Source organism: Oryctolagus cuniculus, chromosome 7 (assembly GCF_051225735.1).
Source record: "Oryctolagus cuniculus isolate XC-2025 breed Fujian yellow rabbit chromosome 7, ASM5122573v1, whole genome shotgun sequence".
In the NCBI taxonomy this organism is placed as follows: Eukaryota; Metazoa; Chordata; class Mammalia; order Lagomorpha; family Leporidae; genus Oryctolagus; species Oryctolagus cuniculus.
The window spans coordinates 41,483,114-41,503,104 of record NC_142873.1 but is presented as its reverse complement, the minus strand read 5'-3'; the positions used below and the strand labels follow the sequence as shown (position 1 = coordinate 41,503,104).

At 44.5% G+C, this 19,991-nt stretch overlaps 1 protein-coding gene and 1 long non-coding RNA gene across 4 annotated transcripts in view; one reads left to right on the top strand and one right to left on the bottom strand.

Moving 5' to 3' along the window:
• Positions 1 to 19,991, bottom strand: part of LOC138850393 (uncharacterized) — a 35,460-nt gene that overhangs the window by 6,991 nt on the left and 8,478 nt on the right. The window lies entirely within an intron of this gene.
• CD1D (CD1d molecule) lies at positions 13,713 to 18,990 on the top strand. 3 transcript variants are annotated; one of them, XM_051856053.3, is made up of 7 exons: positions 13,713 to 14,210; positions 14,741 to 15,188; positions 15,872 to 16,138; positions 16,428 to 16,706; positions 17,552 to 17,830; positions 18,602 to 18,698; positions 18,800 to 18,990. In XM_051856053.3, the coding sequence occupies exons 2-7, from the start codon at positions 15,128 to 15,130 to the stop codon at positions 18,819 to 18,821; spliced, it is 1,005 nt and encodes a 334-aa protein (XP_051712013.1). In that variant the 5' UTR covers positions 13,713 to 14,210; positions 14,741 to 15,127; the 3' UTR covers positions 18,822 to 18,990.

Genomic DNA, 19,991 nt, shown 5'->3' with positions numbered 1-19,991 from the left:
GTAAGTCCAGGCTAAAAGACTATATTTGGGATTCTGTGGTAGATCATTTAAAGACATGGTGAGAGACAAGGAAGGAGATAAAATGAATTTCTGTGCATGAGACATAATGTTGATATGGAGGAGAGCTCACTGCTAGGGGTGGGGAGAGAAAGTGGTTAGCCTGAGAATATTGTTTAGGGGGAAGTAGAACTTCAGGTCAAGTCTACTCCAGTGTGCTCTCATATTCTCATTCTCTCTCTCTCTCTCTCTCTCTCTCTCTCTCTGTTTCTCTCTCTCTCATTCCTTCCTCCCTCCCTCTCTTCCTGCATGACCAGGGAACTTATTTTATACGGATATTTGTTTTATAAGCATATAAACAGATTTTTCTATTAAAGTCTGCTGAAAGTTTGAATCACAGAAATATTGGAGGGTAGTTGTATTACAGCGAGGGAACTGTTTAGAGACACCAAATATAGGTTGTAAAAAATGCATACTTATTTTTAAATATTTGTTTATCTTGAAAGTTAGAGCTACAGAGGGAGGCAGAGAAGAGAGAGAGAGAGAGAGAGAGAGAGAATCTTCTATCTGCTGGTTCACTCCTCAAATGGCTGCAAAGGCAGGAGCTTCAATCTGGGTCTCCCATGTGGGTGGCTGGGGCCCAAACACGTGGGGCATCTTCTGCTTTTCCTATGCCATTAGCAGGGAGCTGAATCAGAAGTGTAGCAGCCAGGATAGGAACTTGTGCCCATATGAGAAGCTGGCATTGCAGGCAACTGCTTTACCCACTATACCACAATGCTGGCACCAGTGAATGCCTATTTTAATGGAAGAGAAATGATTTCAGACGTTCCAGGTAGTCAGAGGAAAAATATGATTTTCAATACCAAGTAGTTCTATCATCTATCACCTCTTCTGAAAAAGGTAGATAAAACATATTGGGAAAACCAGGACACAGAGGGACTGGTGATGTGCTGGTGCTTCATCAATAGCCTTGTCAGGTGCCCCAAATTCATAGATTACACTAAACTCTCTTAGTATCCAATTGGCAAAATGAGGGGGTTTCAGATAGAAGGAATTTCTCATAGACATTTGTAGGTTGCAAAGTTAAAAGTAGTCCTGTAAGCAAATACTTGTAATAAGGCAATTAGTGTAAGCTATTATTAATTATTGTATTATAACAATTGTGTATTACAACAATTAGTGTAAGCTATTATTAATATTTGATATCCTAAAAATTACATTTGATATACTAACAATGATATTTGGAGAACAGCAAATAGTACATATAAAATGGAAAATACTACATATAAAAATCTTCTAAATTTAATTATGCATAGACAAGAGCACAGCTATAAAATAATTAAATTTTAAGTTGGGAGGAACTCAGAAGTCTCTTGGTCACCCTCTTCGAATTTCCAGCCCCACACCAGGAAATGAATGGATTTTGGATTCACTACACTGATTTTCTGAAGACATTTGTGCTGCTGCAACCGAAAGAGTGCCAAGCACAATTAGGAGTTCCTTGTCTTGGACAAATCTGTGCTGACACAGAGCTGGGAAAGGCAGAGTCAGGGAGAGAAGGAGGTGGATCTGGGCAGAGGATTGAGTAGCCCTGCAAGAATGGGAGGGAATTTAAAGATATTCATTTGGGGGATCTGGTAAAGAGAATTGATCTTATGAGCTTAGGCTAAAAAGATGATGAATTTTCAGTCTTGAAAGACAAACAGTAAGAAAAATTGGTATATAAGGGTTTAGAGTATAAAACCAAAAGAAATGTGGCCATGCCTGGAATATTTTTAAGGGATATTGAAAAAGACAATTGAAGCAAAATCAGGCAATACTACTTTATTTTATTTTTAAAAATCAAAGTTTTTTAAAAAAGATTTATTTTATTTATTTGAAAGACAGAGTTACAGAGAGAAGTAGAGCCAGAGAGAGAGGACTTCCATCTGCTGGTTCACTTCCCAAGTGACCACAGCGGCCAGAGTTGAGCTGATCTGAAGCCAGGAGCCAGGAATCTTCTCAGGGTCTCCCATGCAAGTGCAGGGGCCGAAGGATTTTGTCTGTCCTCTACTGCTTTCCCAGGCCACAGAAGAGAGCTGGATGGGAAGTGGAGCAGCTGGGACTTGAACCAGTGCCCATACGGGATGCCGGCACTGCAGGCTGGGGCTTTAACTTGCTGTGCCACAGCCCCAGACTCCATTGCTACTTTAAATAGAGGAGAGTCATAATCTGATAGCCATAAGAGACTTTCTAGGGTCCCCCATGTTTTTTCCCTAAGGATGGGAGGTCCTGGCATATATATATATATATAATATATATACATACATTTATATCATAATATATATATAATATATATATATATATATATATATATATATATATATAGTTAAATAGTTATTTGAGAGGCAAAGTCAGTGGCTGGAGCCAGGTATGGAACCCAGATACTCCAGTTTAGGATATAAGCATCCTAACCATTAGGCTAAATGCCTGCTCCCACGCCCCTTTCCTTAACAGTGCCAAGTTGCAGCCACTCAGCCTATTTTGTTTGCCTAGGAGGTTGTCACTAATTGCTCTATCCCTTGAACTTTTCCCCTCAAAAGCCTGACTACACAAACGGTTATGGTTGATACCAATTCTCCCCTTCCCTATACTCCTGCAAACAAGTACAATGAACCCTCTGTTTGCTTATTCCCATGAATTTTTCTTTTTCTTTTTAAAAGCTTTATTTATTTGAAAGGCAGACTAACAGAGGGGGAGAGAGAGAGAGAGAGAGAGAGAGAGAGAGAGTTATCTTCCATTTACAGGTTTATTCCCTAAATGCCTGTTGAAGCCAGAAGCCAGGAACACCACCCAGATGCCTCATGTAGGTGAAATGGACCCAAAACTTGGGCCATCATCTGCTGCCTCCCTGGCACATTAGCAGGAAGCCAAAGTAGCCAGGACTTGAACCAGGGACTCTGTTATGGGAGGCAGGTGTTCTAAATGGAGGCTTAACCCACTGGGTCATAATGCCCACCCTCCCCCTTGCATTTTTAAAAAGATTTACTTAGATTAAAGGCAGAGTGACACACAGAGAGGGAAAGATAGAGATATCTTTCATCTGCTGATTCATTCCACAAATGCCCACAACAGCCAGCATTAGGCCAGGCCAAAGCCAGCAGCCAGAAACTTTATCCAGGTCTTCCATATGGATAGCAGGAACCCAGGTATTTGGGCCATCTTCTGCTGCCTTCCCACTTGCACGAGCTGGAACCTGGTTTGGAAGTATAGAGCAGCCGGGATGCAAACCAGGCACTCTGATATAGGATGTGGGCTTCCCAAGTGATGGCTTAACCTGCTATACCACACTGAGCCCTCATGAATTTATTTCTGTTCACTACAAAAGTACGTGGAAAAGTTACAAAGAATACAGAATATTACAGGGATCTCACAGTCATGGCCTTAATGCTTTGATATTTTATTTCCTTGCAGGAAAGTGTGGATATGGGGCAAGCTGGATATGAATATAGGGTCAGTATCTAATTTAAAGTATGTAAGAAACTTAACGGAGTGCTGGCGTGTATACTGCCCCAAAAATTACAACAACTAATCATGGTCAGTGGTGATTGACCTAAAATGCCTAAAATGCCTCAATAGCTGGTTAAACTCTACTGATGGATATGTCTGCAAAAGTGTTTTTGAGAGATTGGCATTGAATCTTCAGACTGAGTAAAAAAGATCTCTCCAACGTGAGTGGGTATCACCAAATTGGTTCTGGGCTTGAATAGAACAAAGAGGTGAAGACAGGGTAAAATTGCTGTCTGCAGATTGACTTTGCAGATTTTTTTAAAAAAATTATTTTATTTATTTGAAAGATGGAGTTACAGAGAGAGAGGGAGAGATAGAGATATCTTCCATCTGTTGGTTCACTCCCCATATGTCTGAGATGGCTAGGTCTGGGCCAGACTGAAGCTGGGAGCCTGCAACTCCATCCTGGTCTCCTACATAGGCGCTAGGAGCCAGAGTATGTGGGTCATCATCTGATGCTTTCCAGGAACCTTAGCAGGGAGCTATATTGGAAGTGGAGCAGCAGTGACTCATCCAAGTGCTTTGATATGGGATGTCAGTGTCCTACATGGTGGCTTAACCTGCTGTGCCACGATACTTGCCCCTATTTCATGGTTTTCTAATTGGTCTTCCAATATAGCTTGAAACACACAGTTTTAGAGGCAGATCAAACAAAAACTTGCATCTTGAGGACTTCCAGGCTGGGTGAGAACCATGAGAGAGATCTCCAGCCCATAGTAGCAATGGACTCACAACTCCTTAATAAGGTGTGCAGCATCTTCCTGGATGAATGGCAGAAGTAGTAATGGATGACTTGGAATTAGCCTGGAGATAGAATTGGTAGGTTGGAGAAGCTGGATTTGTGTTACTAAGAAAAATTGGATTGTGACTCAGGCATAACAAGTATCTGCTTTGTGCAGGTGATTTATACATATTACATATACAAGATTCTCATTTCATAAACAAGAAGCAAGACTCAGAGAGATTAAATATCTCACCCATAAAATGGGAAAGCTTTTTAACAATTCCTCTTTTTAGGCTCTTCCAGTCCACAGTATCTTCATTTTTAAAAAGTGATGTCAGCGTGGGCTTACCTCTAGGGTAAAGCTAAAAACTTGCCATGGGACTCAACATCCCATTCAATTGGGTGGTACTAATGCCATCTTATGTGTCTAAAGTGATCATATTAAGTGTGGAATTGATCATATAGGTAGGGTTAAGTGTCAAAGGGATCACATAAATAAGATCAAGTGTCTGGTAATAATAGATAGAATTAAAAAGGAGAGAATGTTCCAACATGGGAAGCAGTCCACACAGTAGGCTCATAGAATGATGAACTCCCTAACCAGCACTCTGACCTCAGAATCAGCCCTTAAAGCATTTGGATCTGGCTGAAAAGCCCATGAGAGCATTTCTGGCATGGAAAGCCAAGACATTGTGGCAAATAATGTTCTACATGAAGGATCTCTGTGAGACCCCAGTGGAAAGAAGGGGCCATCAAAGAAGGATGTATTTTTCTATGAAGGGAGGAGAGGACTTCCACTTTGCTTATGGCCCTGTCTAAATACTGATGGAGTTTGTGGACTCAAAAGGCTCCCATAGCTTTGGCAGCTCATGTCTAGAGCCTCAGGTGATCATTGACATCAATTGTTAAATTAACAACTTTGCATTTCCAAGACTTGGTTTCCTCATCTGTAAACTGTGATTGAAAATGGTATGGGGCCGGTGCCATGGCTCACTTGGTTAATCCTCTGCCTGCTGCATCGGCATCCCATATGGGCGCTGGGTTCTAGTCCTGGTTGCTCCTCTTCCAGTTCAGCTCTCTGCTGTGGCCCAGAAATCAGTGGAGGATGGCCCAGGTGCTTGGGACCCTGCACCCGTGTGGGAGACCAGGAAGAAGTACCTGGCTCCTGGCTTCAGATCAGCGCAGTGCTAGCCATAGCGGCCATTTGGGGGATGAACCAACGGAAGGAAGACCTTTCTAGACCTTTCTCTCTTTCTCTCTCCCTCACTGTCTAATTCTATCTGTCAAATAAAAAAAAAAAGAAAGAAAATGGTATCTAACATATCGAGCTGTTGTGAGCATCAAAAGGGAAAAGAGCATGTAAAGTACTTGGTGAGTGTTGGCATGTAGAAACTGCTCACCAAACATTAGCAATTAAAACACTACTCTAAGAGTCAAGTTCACTTCCCCATACTCAATTTCTCTCACTGATTTGAACCTTGCTTGACATTTCATCTTCTCTGGAACCTACACTGTGGTTGTGGACTGTGGGTGAAACTGGAACTGACTGAGGAGGTCACAGCCATGGTCTCTCAGAGAAATCATGGTAGGAACTCAATTTCCATGCTACTGCATGGAGTTTTATTTTATTTATTATTTTTAAAAGATTTATTAATTTATCTGAAAGGCATAATTACAGACAGGCAGAGGCAGTCAGAGAAAGTCTTCCATCCTCTGGTTCACTCCCCAAATGGCTGCAACAGCTGGAACTGAGCCCATCTGAAGCCAGGAGCCAGGAGTTCTTCCAGGTCTCCCACATGAGTGTAGGAGCCCAAGGAACTGGGCCATCTTCTACTGCTTTCTCAGGCCATAGCAGGGAGCTGGATTGGAAGTAGAGCAGCTGGGACTTGAACCAGTGCCCATACGGAAAGCTGGCACCACAGGCGGAGGCTTTACCCACTACACCACAGCTCCAGCCCTTTTATAGAGTTTCTTTCTTTCCCTCCCTCCCTCCCTCCCTTCCTTCCTTCCTTCCTCTCTCTCTCTCTCTTTCTCTCTCTCTCTCTCTTTCTCTCTTTCTCTCTTTGTCTAACACTGAGAATAGAACAGGCAACATATAGTTTAAAAAAACCTGGAAGATGTAGCCAGGTTTTGGTGGCATGGTATTTATTCTTCAAAAGCATTTGCTTTGTAAATTGTGAGTCATGGAGAAAAATGGGGAAGATTATAAAATGGTAGGTGCACCCTGTCTCTATTTGAAAGGTGCATTTCCCCATGTCTTTGGCTATTCTATGGATTTGGGCGCATTTCATTGGAGATTGATGTCCCTCTGGTAAAAGTGCAGATTTGCAGGCCACTTGAACCACAGACCATGAAATGTGAGCTCATAAGATTAGAATTTTGTCACAAAATTAAAGTCCTTAGAACTGCTGGAGATACAATTCCACACGGTAATCTTTTCAATCACACACTTGGCAGATAATAATCTAAATTGAGCTGGACATCTGTATTAGCAGAGTTCACAAGGATTCAGACCATCCTTTGCTGGATACCTCTAACAATTTTCTCACTCTTGTGTTGACCTAAAATTTGTCTTCTGGTAAATTTCACACATGGGACCTGATGCCACTAAATGAAGCAGTTATGAAGCAAATGACTTCCCGTTTCTTTGTGACAGAAGTTCACATACTGGCTGGAAATCCACAGTCCCTTAAGTTGTTTCCTACTTGCATGATTTAAGACCTTTCCCCGTTCTGAATGGCCTCTTCTGGATAAGATGTCATTGTAAAGTGAATAGTGAACAATTTCTGACAATGAGCCAGGGTAAGAAAATAGAGATCCCAAACATCCCAATACATACTTCAAAGGCTTGAAAAACTGAGTGCAATGTAATCTAAAAATTTTTTAAAAATTTTTTGGCAGTGATTTTCTTTTTTTTTTCAAGTTTTATTTAATAAATATAAATTTGCAAAGTACAACTTTTTTTTTTTTTTTTTTTTTTTTTTGACAGGCAGAGTGGATAGTGAGAGAGAGAGAGAGACAGAGAGAAAGGTCTTCCTTTTGCCGTTGGTTCACCCTCCAATGGCCGCCGCGGCCGGCGCGCTGCGGCCGGCGCACTGCGCTGATCCGATGGCAGGAGCCAGGAGCCAGGTGCTTTTCCTGGTCTCCCCATGGGGTGCAGGGCCCAAGCACCTGGGCCATCCTCCACTGCACTCCCTGGCCACAGCAGAGGGCTGGCCTGGAAGAGGGGCAACCGGGACAGAATCCGGCGCCCTGACCGGGACTAGAACCCGGTGTGCTGGCGCCGCTAGGCGGAGGATTAGCCTAGTGAGCCACGGCGCCGGCCACAACTTTTGAATTATAGCAGCTTTTCCTCCATAACCTCCCTCCCACCTGCAACCATCCCATTTCCCACTCCCTCTCCCATCCCATTCTTCATCATGATTCAGTTTCAATTATCTTTATATACAGAAGATCAGCTTAGTATATGCTAAGTAGAGATTTCAACAGACTGCACTCACACAGACACACAAAGTATAGAGTACTGTTTGAGTAGTAGTTTTAGCGTTAATTCTCATAGTACACCACATTAAGGGCAGAGGTCCATGGGGAGCAGGTGCACAGTGACTCCTGTTGTTGATTTAACAATTGACACTCTTATTTATGATGTCAGTAATCACCTGAGGCTCTTGTCATGAGCTGTCAAGGCTATGGATGCCTCTTGAATTCGCCAACTCTGATCTTATTTAGACAAGACCATAATCAAAGTGGAAGTTCTCTCCTCCCTTCAGAGAAAGTAACCTAAAAATTTTAAGCAACACAGCTAATGAAGCTCAAAGGAACAGATGTGTATTCAGAGGCATGATAAACAGCTGTATAAGTGAGCTGATGATTGGAAGCTCATGGATGTTTTGCTTTTAGTTTTGCCTAGATTCTGGGGACTGCTTTTATAATGCTCTTGAAGGGACAGGAGATTTTTTTAGAACAGAAGAAATGATTGTAAAAGAGGACCTCCTTCCCCCATAAAGCTGGGTCATCTAACAGGTATAATAACAAAGGGATAAGGAAACTTTTGTCCATTGGCCCTGGGAAATAATAAGAAAATGTGCTGAGACCTTGGGTAAAATGGGAGAGAGAGAGAGATGGATAGATAAGACCCCTGAGGAATTAAAGCTCCAGGACTGTAATATTCACTGGTTTAGGTTCTCCATGTTTTGTTGTCTACAAAGAATGTGAACCACAAGCTGTTAGGGTCATTGACATTTGTATGACCTTGGCAGAAACAAAGGCATAATATTTTTATATGGATTTTTCCCACAAACTAGGGAAGATAGGACTCCCATGGGAGGAAAACACAAAACATTAAGAAAACCTATGAAGATGAAGACATGATAGAAAGGACAATGAGTTACATTGTGAAAAGAGTCATCAGACTCTAGAAAATTCACATCCCAAGTGTGGGAGGTAATGAAACAATGTGAAAGAGCTAATAAGTATGTTTAAACTGTTCAAGTGTTTAGCAAACTAAAGGAAGGGAAATAAGGAGTGAAAAATAGGGTGGTGTGATGAAATACACGAGTATTTTAAAACAGAATCAAATCTTCAAGAAATGAGAAATTGTCACTACTATTAAAAACGGACAATTTAAATAGCACAATAGAGACAGTGAAGATAAAATTGGTGAAGTAGTAGAGAGCTCTGAAGAAATTACCTCAAAATGCATTGAGAGATAAAAACAAGGAAAGTATAAAATCAAACTAAAAAGATGTAGAGGACAGCATGTGGAAAAGCAGCCATCAAGAAGATAACACAAAAGAACATCCCCAAACTAGGAAAAACACAGGGTTCCACTTAGAGAAGGAAAACTGCTCTTGAGTGGATAAATGCTTTAGTTTAGGGTCATTACACATAATGCAATTATGAATATGGTTATACATGCACTTACACATGTGGTCAGGAGTTCAATTGTTAGGCCAGGATCTAAACTGGATTGCTGTTTGGTATACACAGCACCTATTTCAATATACTGTGTGTAATAGGTATCTGTCCACTGTAGAGCTACAGAAGCGATGTGGGGATCTTTGGATCCAAGCTTTAGATTCTCTGATTCTGCTGTAGGTCCTTCGCATAATGTGTTTAACTGCAGGACATTTGTGTAAAGGGTGTATCCATCAGTGTTCATGGCTCCCTAGCCTTCTGTTTTCCCCATCAATGCTTGTTGTACTTCTGATGTTGCCTTATTACCCAAATTATACAATTTTATTTTCACTTACCCTCTCATTCTCCCTTACAACATTTTCTATCACCTCTTAACAGCCACACTCATTATATGCATTAGGTTTGACTCCCAGAGGAGGAGGAGTCCCAGGTGTCTCTAGGGTCAAAGTCCCTGGCTTTCTTTCACTTTATCCTTTCTCCATTTTAGAGCCCCCCACCCCAGCAGTGTATTCAGGTATTCCCTGGGGACAATATGAGGGAAGACCCACAGTACAATGCAAAAAAACATGAAATTTGAGAGGATTGGAGTTATAATTGTAGAGTCAATATATACTGGTTGGTGGGAAGCTATTAAAAATTTCTACACTATTTTTTTCAGCAGTAAAATGAGTATTAATTGCCAGAGACCAGCTCCAGCCAGTCCAGGGGCCCCAAGGTGTGAGAGGTGTCAGTGCTCGAAGAGATGAGAGACACTCACAGCAAGGCTGATGGCATGGCTCTGGCTTTTTAGCACCAGACTTTATTTTTATATTATAAGCCACATAATGATTTTTTCTTCTTACAATGAAAAGCCTGTTGTCCATTTTTTCTAATTACTTTTTTTTTATTTTCAAGGGCATACTCAGAGCATGGGTTACAATCACAGACAGGTGCGAGACAACAGGCAGCCCACACAAGCCAAGGCCTCGAGTGCTGCTGAACTATGCAGAAATTGGCTACATAGGCTAGAATAGTACCTTCCTAATCTAATCTTTACTAGAAGCCCCAAGTTCAAAGCAGACCCTTTTTAAAATGTATCCCCTCTTTGCAATTATTTCTGTAATTCTTTAATTTCTTTATTGTACTTATTTAAAGGTTTACTTAGATCTATTCTACAGTTTTGACATCCTAACCATTGTAGTATTTGTAGCATATAGTGAATTAAAGCTTTATTAACATCTATCTTTATTCCAGTGAGAAGTATATACCAGAGAGCCTGTTGCCTTTTAATTCTTTTCTACAAACAGCTCAACCTTGCATAAGGCATTAACCCTTTCTTCTACACTAACATTCTGCTTGATTAAAGTTCTACAAGGCAATGGACATTTTGGAGGTTATGAGACTAAGTGCTCTTCCATAAAATTCGGAATACAGCAATCATTAGCAGGACCACCAGGAAGCTCCAGCTTGTAGTTCCCACCAAACCTAAAACCACCAAGAGGACCGCAGCTGTCCTTCTTATGCCTTGCTGAGACAGACCTTCTGCTGTGACCTTGTCAGCCAGCTGAAGTTGCCTTGGCCTCATCAATTAATACTATCTACTTTCAGTCCTTTGAAACACATCTGAGTGCCTAAATTGTCCCAGGGGCTAGTCTTTGTACTGGATGCAGCAGTGAATAAACCAGGAAGGAAATTGTAGGATGTTTACTAGGATTAAATATGAACTGTTTATATTAGAAGAGTTGTAGAAATAAGAAATGGGCTTGGGAGGGTATTTAACAAGTTTTTATTGATTTCAAAATTCTAGTCAGTGTTTTAAGCACTGGGGTTACGTTATTAAGATAAGAGACAGTCAATCAGAAAATTAGCAAGCAAAACAAATTTAGCCAGTTAATTTCAGATAGTGAGATGCTGTATGATTTACATAAATCAGTGAGAGCAAATCAAAGTACTTTGGAGACCAATGGGAAAGTTTTCTTCGGAAGCTTAAACCAAGCCAGCCAATTGAACAATAAAAGTAGCAGTAAACAATAAAAGTAGTAGTAAAGAGAATAAAAAGGTAATGCCAGAAGGCAGTTGTGGAATAGTGGGTTAAGCCACACGTGGGGCACCCGCATCCCATATCAGAGTGCCTAGGATTGGGTTCTACCTCCACTTGGGATGCTTCAGCTTCCTACTACCATGTAACCTAGGAGGCAACAGGTGATGGCTCAAGTATTCGAGTCTCTGCCATCCATGTGAGAGACCCAGATGGAGTTCTTGGCTCAGCATTGCCTGTTGTAGGCATTTGGGTAGTGATCCAGCAGATGGAGGATCGATTTCTCTCTCTCTCTCTTCTCTGCCTTTCAAATCAATAAAATAATTAAACTTTTGTAAAAAGTTACATCAGGAGTACACAGAGAACTAAATGAGTCAGCATATGGCCACCAGAACTAAACAGAAAACAATTCAGAGAGAAAGGAAACTTTGAACCCAGATGGCTGTCAGCAGTGATAAGCAGGTGCACCCATTATTCCTCTCTAAGAGGAAAAAATACCTTGCACTGCTCTGAAGATGGTTGTGTTTATGTATTCCATGATAAATTACATTTTTGGCTATTTTTAGTCAAATCATTTGTAATTCTTTCATGCTAGTCCTACAAACCTCCCATCCCAGAAAGTTTTCCTCTGCTGTGATGATCAGTAGGCTCCCGACGTTGAAAGAAACCACAACAGCTATGCCATTTACCCACTTCCTAAGAGGAGGAGCTTGGAGAAAAGAGGTATGCTGGGCAAAGGAGTCAGAAGATCAGAATTCTAGCTGCATCCCCATGTCATCCATTAGTTGTATGCTGCTTAGAGCGGCATGCTCTGTCTCATTTGTTTTCCTCATTTACAAAATGAAGTTAGTAATCCCTATCTTGTGTAATGGCTGTGGGGATTAAACACATGGTACATTTGAAAGCTTGTTGGAAACTAAAAATCCTCTAGAAGTGTAGGAAATTATTAGTCTAGGGGCATGGGCCACAGCTAGTGGGAAGTACTGTGGGCTGAGATTTTTTTTTCCCAAATCTTGGGCATATTTTTTAAACAGTCTTATTTGCCTATCATTGTCACATAACATTTTAATTTATTTGAGGTATACAACTTGATATTTTTATTATGCATATGTTGTGTAATGATCATCACAATCAAGCTAATTATTGTGCCCATTACTTCTACTTGTTGCTATATAGTATGGGCACGTGTGTCTGTGAGTGTGAAGGAGTGAGGTTTAATCTGAGGTCTATCTGTTTAGCAACTCACAAACATATAATACAATATTAACTGTCTTCATCATACTATATATTACATCACCATAACATAGGGGCTACATAATGGAAACTTTGCCCTCTTTGACTATCATTACCCTACTTCTCCTCCCCCTAGCACCTGACAACTCCTATCTTATCCTCTGCTTCCATGAATTTGACTATTTTAGATTCTACATTTAAATGAGATCAATCAGTATCTATTGTGGCCTAATTGGAGACTTTGGGTAAATGACCAACTTCCTGTGTACTGGTCTTCTGCATTTGTCTTTCTTGGAAAGGTTCTTTCTAGATAATACATTGCAACACATCCAGGATTCAGAGGCTCTCTTCTTAGAAGAAAGCAGTTGAAGTTGTAATAGCAAAAAAATGCATAGCTACAGATAAACAACTGAAGGTTATACTGTCTGGCTTTTTTTCATTAAAAAAAAAAAAACAGGCAAGAAACAGCTTCTTGTCCTTTTATTTATGTTTATTCATTTGAAAGAGAGAGAAAAAGAGAGAATGAATATGAATATTTCCACCCACTGGTTCACTTCCCAAATGCCCACAAGAGCTGGTGTAATGCCAGGCCAAAACTAGGAGCCAAGACCTCTATTCAGGTCTCCCATGTGGATGCAAGAAGCTGGATCAGAAGCAGAGTGGGGCTCAAACCCATGCATACTGCTATGGAATGAGGCTGTCTCATGTGGCAGCTTAATGTCTTTAAGTCTGCAAGAATGTTAGCACTTGAAAATTTTGATACACGTACCTAAACAGAACTGTTCAAGTTCTTAAGGGGAGCTTGAAAATTTGAAGAATGAAACTTAGATATTGTACAATTATTCATATAATCATTTTCCCTTTCATTTCTATCCTTATGGCTTCCCTCCTATCCACTATCTGGACAATTTCTATCTTAATTTAATCGTTTAACCTCTTATTTGCAACCAAACAAATTTTCCATGGCACATCATACTGTTTGGGGAGACATTAATAATAAGTTGGCTAGATTGGGCTGTTCCCAGGATCCCGGCCTAGCATGAGGGCAGAGCCCTCTTCTGCAGGGCTCTAGCTACCACGGTGTTTGCAGTGGACGGGAGCATGTTAGTGTTGGCAGACAAGGGAATCCGAGTAAGCAGCATGACCCTTGCACTATGGCATCTCTCCAGCCGACTGAGGAGAGGCCACAGAAGGAGACAAGCTGTGAACATTTCTGTAACGATGAGCTCTACATGTGCCGGGAGGAGAAGTTCACAAAGTGAGTTAGTGTACAAAGAGTGGAAGTTGGAACTCACAGATTGTCCTGTCCAGTCTGGAGATCCGAGAACGTGGCCTTTGGGCCTGAATCTGAGCGGGAAATAACTAGGCATAGGCAGGAGGGGAGGCAATGGCAGGAAAGGGTCAGGAACTTTCTGAACTGAGGGAAGTGTTTGTGCAGAGATCGTGGACAGGAAGAAGGTTTGCATTTTAGAGGAAATGAAAGCGTGTCAGTGAGGCTAAGGTGCAGAAGAAGTGAGACTGGGGTGCAAGATGACCTTCAACCGTGGACCAAAGCTGGGCCAGGCATGATCTTGTAGGTCATGCCAACCACTTTGTTCTGGAAGAAAGCTGTTTCAGGAGATCAGGCACAAGGTTGGGCGATGAAGCTGGAAATGTAAAGGGAGCCCACCTGAGAGAAAATTAAAAAGAAGTAAACTAGAGGCAAGCCGGCAACAGACCAAATCAAAGAAGTGGAGAGGTAACAGAGTGTTTTCAAGGCTCTGACCACAGGTGTGTGGGGGTGGCTTTCTGAGGTCGAAGGTTCTGCACTGTCTCAACTGCAACCCCCCCCCCCTTTCCATTTCTGTCACTCATTTTTAGCATGGGAACTGCAGAGCTGGCTGTCCAGGTACACCTTTTATAATGGAGGCTCATGTTTGGAGGGTGAATGAGTGAACAGCAGGTGTGAGAGGAGGCAGAGGGGTCAGGGAAGACAAGGAGGAGGAGGGAAGAGAAGGGACCCTGACAGGTGGAAAGGGAGGTGAAGGGGGGGTCCCTCAACGGAAAGTTGTAAAGAATCTTGGCCAACTTGGTCTAATCATCTTAATATACGACCGAGAAAAATGAATTTTAAAGTTTTTGGTGTACTATCAATGTGATACTCGCACTTGTAGAAATATTGGAAGACCTATTTTCAGGTAACTAAAAAATACATTGGAAAGACAGAAAGGTGGAAAGCAAGTTGAAATCACCAGGCTTTCCGCCTGCAGGCAGCCACGGTGAACCAAGGACTTTCTTTCTACTTTCTTTTGATTTTTTAGCAGCTCGAAATTGGACAAAGGACACAACTCCGTGCCTATTTTTAAAGTGAAACCACAGTTGGGAAACTTCCCATACTCGCTCCCAGCCTCTACCCGGAAACAGGAGGTGGAGACAAGCGGGGTATGAACTTTACTGCAGGAAGCAGCTGCGTCAGGACTCCCTGGACCCGAGCCACTGCTCAGCGCTACCGCTACCGGCACCTGACAGGAGAAACAAGTTCCCGGGAAGCTGCAGCGGGAGTGCAGCGCTAGTTTGAGCTCAAGAACTGGAGCCAGCGGGCCAGGCGGGGACATTCGGGACTTGGAGGCGGAGGGAACGCAGCGAGGAGGTTGGGGGTTCCCGCTCCAGGAGCGGGGAGCTCGCTCCGCGAGCCCACGCCCAGCAACATGGGCCCCCTGCTGTTCCTGCTGCTTTTGGGGCTCCACAAGGTTTCAGGAAGTTCTGAGCGTAAGTAGAACAAGGGCGCGCGGGTATGCGCAGGGAGTCCGGAGAAAGTTGGTTGGAGGAGAGCGGGCGCGACAGGGGAGGCTAGATGGAGCCCCAAGGGAGATTGGACTCATCCCGGGAGCGCGGAGCGCACTGCTTAGCCCCGCCAGAAAGCAGCTGCGCCCTCCAGGAGAGGGAGCCCGGCCCATAGCTGATGTTTTGTCTCCTTGCACTCTTGGCGCTCCCGACCATTTGCCATGCCTCTCCAGTCTCCTCTTTCTCCTTTTCCTCTTCATTCCTCCTTTTCTCCTTCCTCTTCCACACTTATGTATTTGAAAAGTAGTTACAGACACAGGGGGTTGGGAGTGGGGGTGAGGGGGGAGAGAGAGAGAGAGAGAGAGAGAGAGAGAGAGAGAGAGAGAGAGATCTTCCACCCCCTGATTCACTTCCTAAATGTCTACAAAGGCTATGGCTAGGCCAAGCCCAAGTCAGGAGCCAGGAACTCTATCCGTGTCTGTCTGTTGGGGAACAGAAGCCCAAGTATTTGGACCATCATCTAGTTCCTTTCCCAGACACATTAACAGGGAGCTGCATGAGAAGCAGAGCATCCTGAACTGCACTGGCGCTCATAGCAGATACTGGAGTGTCAGGTTGCAGCTACCCCTTGCCAGAATGCCATCCAATCTTCTTCTTTTTCCCTCCAGTCTTGCAAAGAAGTTTCCCGTTTCATGGACTGCAGATCTCCTCCTTTGTCAGCAGCAGCCAGGCACGCACAGACTGCTTGGCGTGGCTGGGGGAGCTGCAGACCCACAGTTGGAGCAATGACTCAGACTCCATCCGCTTCCTGAAGCCCTGGTCCCAGGGCACATTCAACCTCCAGCAGTGGGAGCAGGTGCAGAATGAGCTTTGGGTTTATCGACTCAGTTTCACCAGGGACATTCAAGATTTTGTCAAACTGCTGAAGCTAACCTGTGAGTAGAGGGAGAGGATCCTGGGCAGCCATCAAGGGAAAGGGTGGATGCAGAAGCCCAGCGGGGAGACTGTGGCCTCACCTGATGAGCATCTCCCCACCTCTTCTGTTGCTGCTTCTGCCTGGTGATGTCCTAGTCTCTGACTCCTCAAAATATCCCTTTGACATGCCTGCTGCAAGCCACCCACACTAATTTCTCTAAACTCCAAGTCCCCATTATAACATCCACACCAATTTCTTCTGCTTCCCTACTTCCAGTCTTTTGAACTCTTCTCTAATCCTTTCCACAGACCCTATTGAGCTTCAGGTGTTTGCTGGCTGTGAGATGCACCCTGGCAATGCCTCAGAAAGCTTCTTCCACGTGGCCTATCAAGGAATGCACGTTTTGAGTTTCCGAGGAACTTTGTGGGAGGCAGCTCCAGGGACTCCGCCGTTTGTAAAGCTTGTTGTCAAAGAGCTCAACCTGGACCATGGGACAAGAGAAATGATACAGGAGCTCCTGAATAACACCTGTCCCCAATTTGTCAGTGGTCTCATTGAGGCTGGGAGATCAGAACTGGAGAAGCAAGGTCAGCCTGCCTTCCTTAGCCCCACATCCAGTAGGGGGCTTCATCTGGGTTTTTCCATTCCAAGCGTCCCTTCCGTTTGAGCATCCGAGGAAGAGAAGGACCCAGGAGGGCATTCATAAAGCATGAGGGTGGGCCGACGCTGCAGCTCGCTAGGCTAATCCTCTGCCTGTAGCGCTGGCACTCCGGGTTCTAGTCCTGGTTGGGGTGCCGGATTCTGTCCTGGTTGCCCCTCTTCCAGGCCAGCTCTCTGCTGTGGCCCGGGAGTGCAGTGGAGGATGGCTCAAGTGCTTGGGCCCTGCACCCACATGGGAGACCAGGAGAAGCACCTAGCTCCTGGCTTTGGATCAACGCAGTGCGCTGGCCGCAGCGGCCATTGGAGGGTGAACAAACGGTAAAGGAAGACCTTTCTCTCTGTCTCTCTCTCTCTCTCACTGTCCTCTCTGCCTGTCAAAAAAAAAAAAAGAAAAAAAAAAGAAAAAAAAAGAAAAAAAAAAGCATGAGGGTGTTTATTCGTCCCACAGACAGTAATGGAATACCTCATGGGGGACATGAATTGCACTGAGTAAACACTGAGGGTCAGAATGGGGGCTGGCAGACAGGATCCCTGCTGGAGGGGGAGAAGACAGATGAACAAAGCAACACTTGTACAGAGGAGGGCTTGTTTCCAGGACACCTGGGTCAGGGCAGGGGAATGAGAATCGGGGGAAGGCTGTCCTGGAGAAAGGGACTCAAAGGGGCTGGAGGCACGAGAGGCTTTGTCTCTGAAAGTGGACCTTGAGGCGGGAAGAGCCTCAAATGCAGAATAATCCTCATGGTCCCCTCCCCCGTTCTCTTACTGGATACAGTGAAGCCCGAGGCCTGGCTGTCCAGCGGCCCCAGCCCTGGACCTGGCCGTCTGCTGCTAGTGTGCCGTGTCTCTGGCTTCTACCCAAAGCCTGTCCAGGTGATGTGGATGCGGGGAGACCAGAAGCAGCCACACACTCGACAAGGTGACTTCCTGCCCAATGCCGATGGGACGTGGTATCTCCGAGTTACCCTGGACGTGGCAGCTGGGGATGCGGCTGGCCTGTCCTGTCGGGTGAAGCACAGCAGTCTAGGAGGCCAGGACATCGTCCTCTACTGGGGTGAGAAAGAACTGGGGTCCAGGCTGGAAATGGGAGGAGGTGGTCCTCCTGCATAGAGGGGGCACTGGGGAAGGGATGGGCTTGACACACCCAGGATAGAAGAGTTTCAGGAAGGAGACTCTGGGCCAGGCCGGGATGGGCAAGGAGGAGAGGATTCCAGATACGGGAAAGAGATAGAGACTTAAAAGAAAGGATGGAGATCAGGTGCACTATATTCACGAGGAAACACATCCAAAATTTCAGAGATCCAAAAGTTAGGTGGCAAGTAAAGAATCCCAAGAAGATTCATTTCCCAGCTGAGAGGGGACCAGGGACTTCAGAAAGGTTGGTAAACAGAGAGCTGTGGCTTCCTGAGCACTTCCAAGTCGTAGGCTGACCACCCTGCACGCGGCATTCCCTCTAATCACCACTGTCCTTTGAACAAGGCGCATCCTTTTTTTATAAAGGAAGAAATTCAGGCTAAGATGGGCACCTGCCTGGAGTCACTAAGAAAGTGAAAGAATTTGGGCTTAGACTCAGGTTGGCCCACCTGCAGAGCTGCTGCTCTTCCCTTCTAGGCCCACGCCATCGTGTGCTGAAGGGAACTGAGTTAGGGGTTCCCAGGCCCTGAGAAAAGCTGGGTGGGGGGATCTAGACACATGAGGCATAGAAGTAGGAGCTTCCAACGGAGGAAATGGGAGGCACCTACTCCCCTGCAAGGTGCTCAGAGCAGGGGTCTTGATACAGTGAGGGGTCTTGTGCACAGAGACATCTCTTGTTTCTCTAATGCAGCTGGGAGCCACACCTCTGTGTACTTGATCGTGGTGCTGGTGGTCCTGGCCTTACTGGGGCTCGGTGCAGGCTTAATCTTCTGGTTTAGGAGGCGCTGGTAAGTCTCCCTTTTCCAATCTCCTCTCTCCCTGGGCCTCTGTCCCCTTCTTTCTTTGCTCCCCTTTTCTTTAACGGCCCCTCTCCTCTGTTCCCTCACAGCTCCTACCAAGGCATCTTGTGACAGCTGCATCTCTGGAACTCACGACCTCAAGTTCCCAGCACTACAGTGCTAGTTGGCTCAGCAGTTGAGGGTGAAAAGAGAAGTACCTCAAAGAAGCAGAGAGCAATCACAGGCAGCTCTTGCAGCATCCTCCTAATATTTACCGAAAAATAAATTTTCATTAATACTACAAGTTGCTTCTGTAAAAACAAGAGTCTACCCGGGAAAGCACATAAGGACTACGGTATCAGTGTGTGTGTGGGGTCCTTATTTATGGGCATCTGCTGTGGACTGGAAAGCACATGTCCTATCCAAAGGGTGTAGCTGAAGCCACTTGTTTTCAATGGTAGAGTTGGTCCCTGCCTTGGCTGTAACCTACAATTTCTGGGAACATCCCTGATTTTAAAATATTGACTTCAAGGGAATGGCACTATACTTTTACTGGGGGATTTTCTGCCTTCACAATCTTGCATAATAATGACCATCTTTCTTGTTTCTGTGTGTAGCATATCTTTAAACATCTTTTGTAAGGCTGGATGAGTGGTGACAAATTCTTTCAATTTCTATTTCTTATGCAGGATCTTTTTTTTTTTTTTTTTTGACAGGCAGAGTGGACAGTGAGAGAGAGAGACAGAGAGAAAGGTCTTCCTTTTGCCGTTGGTTCACCCTCCAATGGCCACCGCGGCTGGCGCGCTGCAGCCAACACACTGTGCTGATCCGAAGGCAGGAGCCAGGTGCTTCTCCTGGTCTCCCATGGGGTGCAGGGCCCAAGCACTTGGGCCATCCTCCACTGCACTCCCTGGCCACAGCAGAGAGCTGGCCTGGAAGAGGGGCAACCGGGACAGAATCTGGCGCCCCGACCGGGACTAGAACCCGGTGTGCCGGCGCCGCAAGGTGGAGGATTAGCCTAGTGAGCCGCGGCGCCAGCCATACAAGATCTTTATTTCACCTTCACTCATAAATGAAAGTTTTACAGGATACAGTATTCTGGGTTGACAGTTTTATCCTATCAAGATTAGGACTGTATCTCGCCATTCCCTTCTAGCCCGTAGGGTTTCTGATGAGAAGTAAGCTGTGAGTCTAATCGAAGATCCTCTGAAACTAATCCAGCATTTTTCTCATGCACATTTTAGAATCTTTTCTTTATGCTATACTATGGAAAGTTTGACTGCAATATGGTGAGGATCTTTT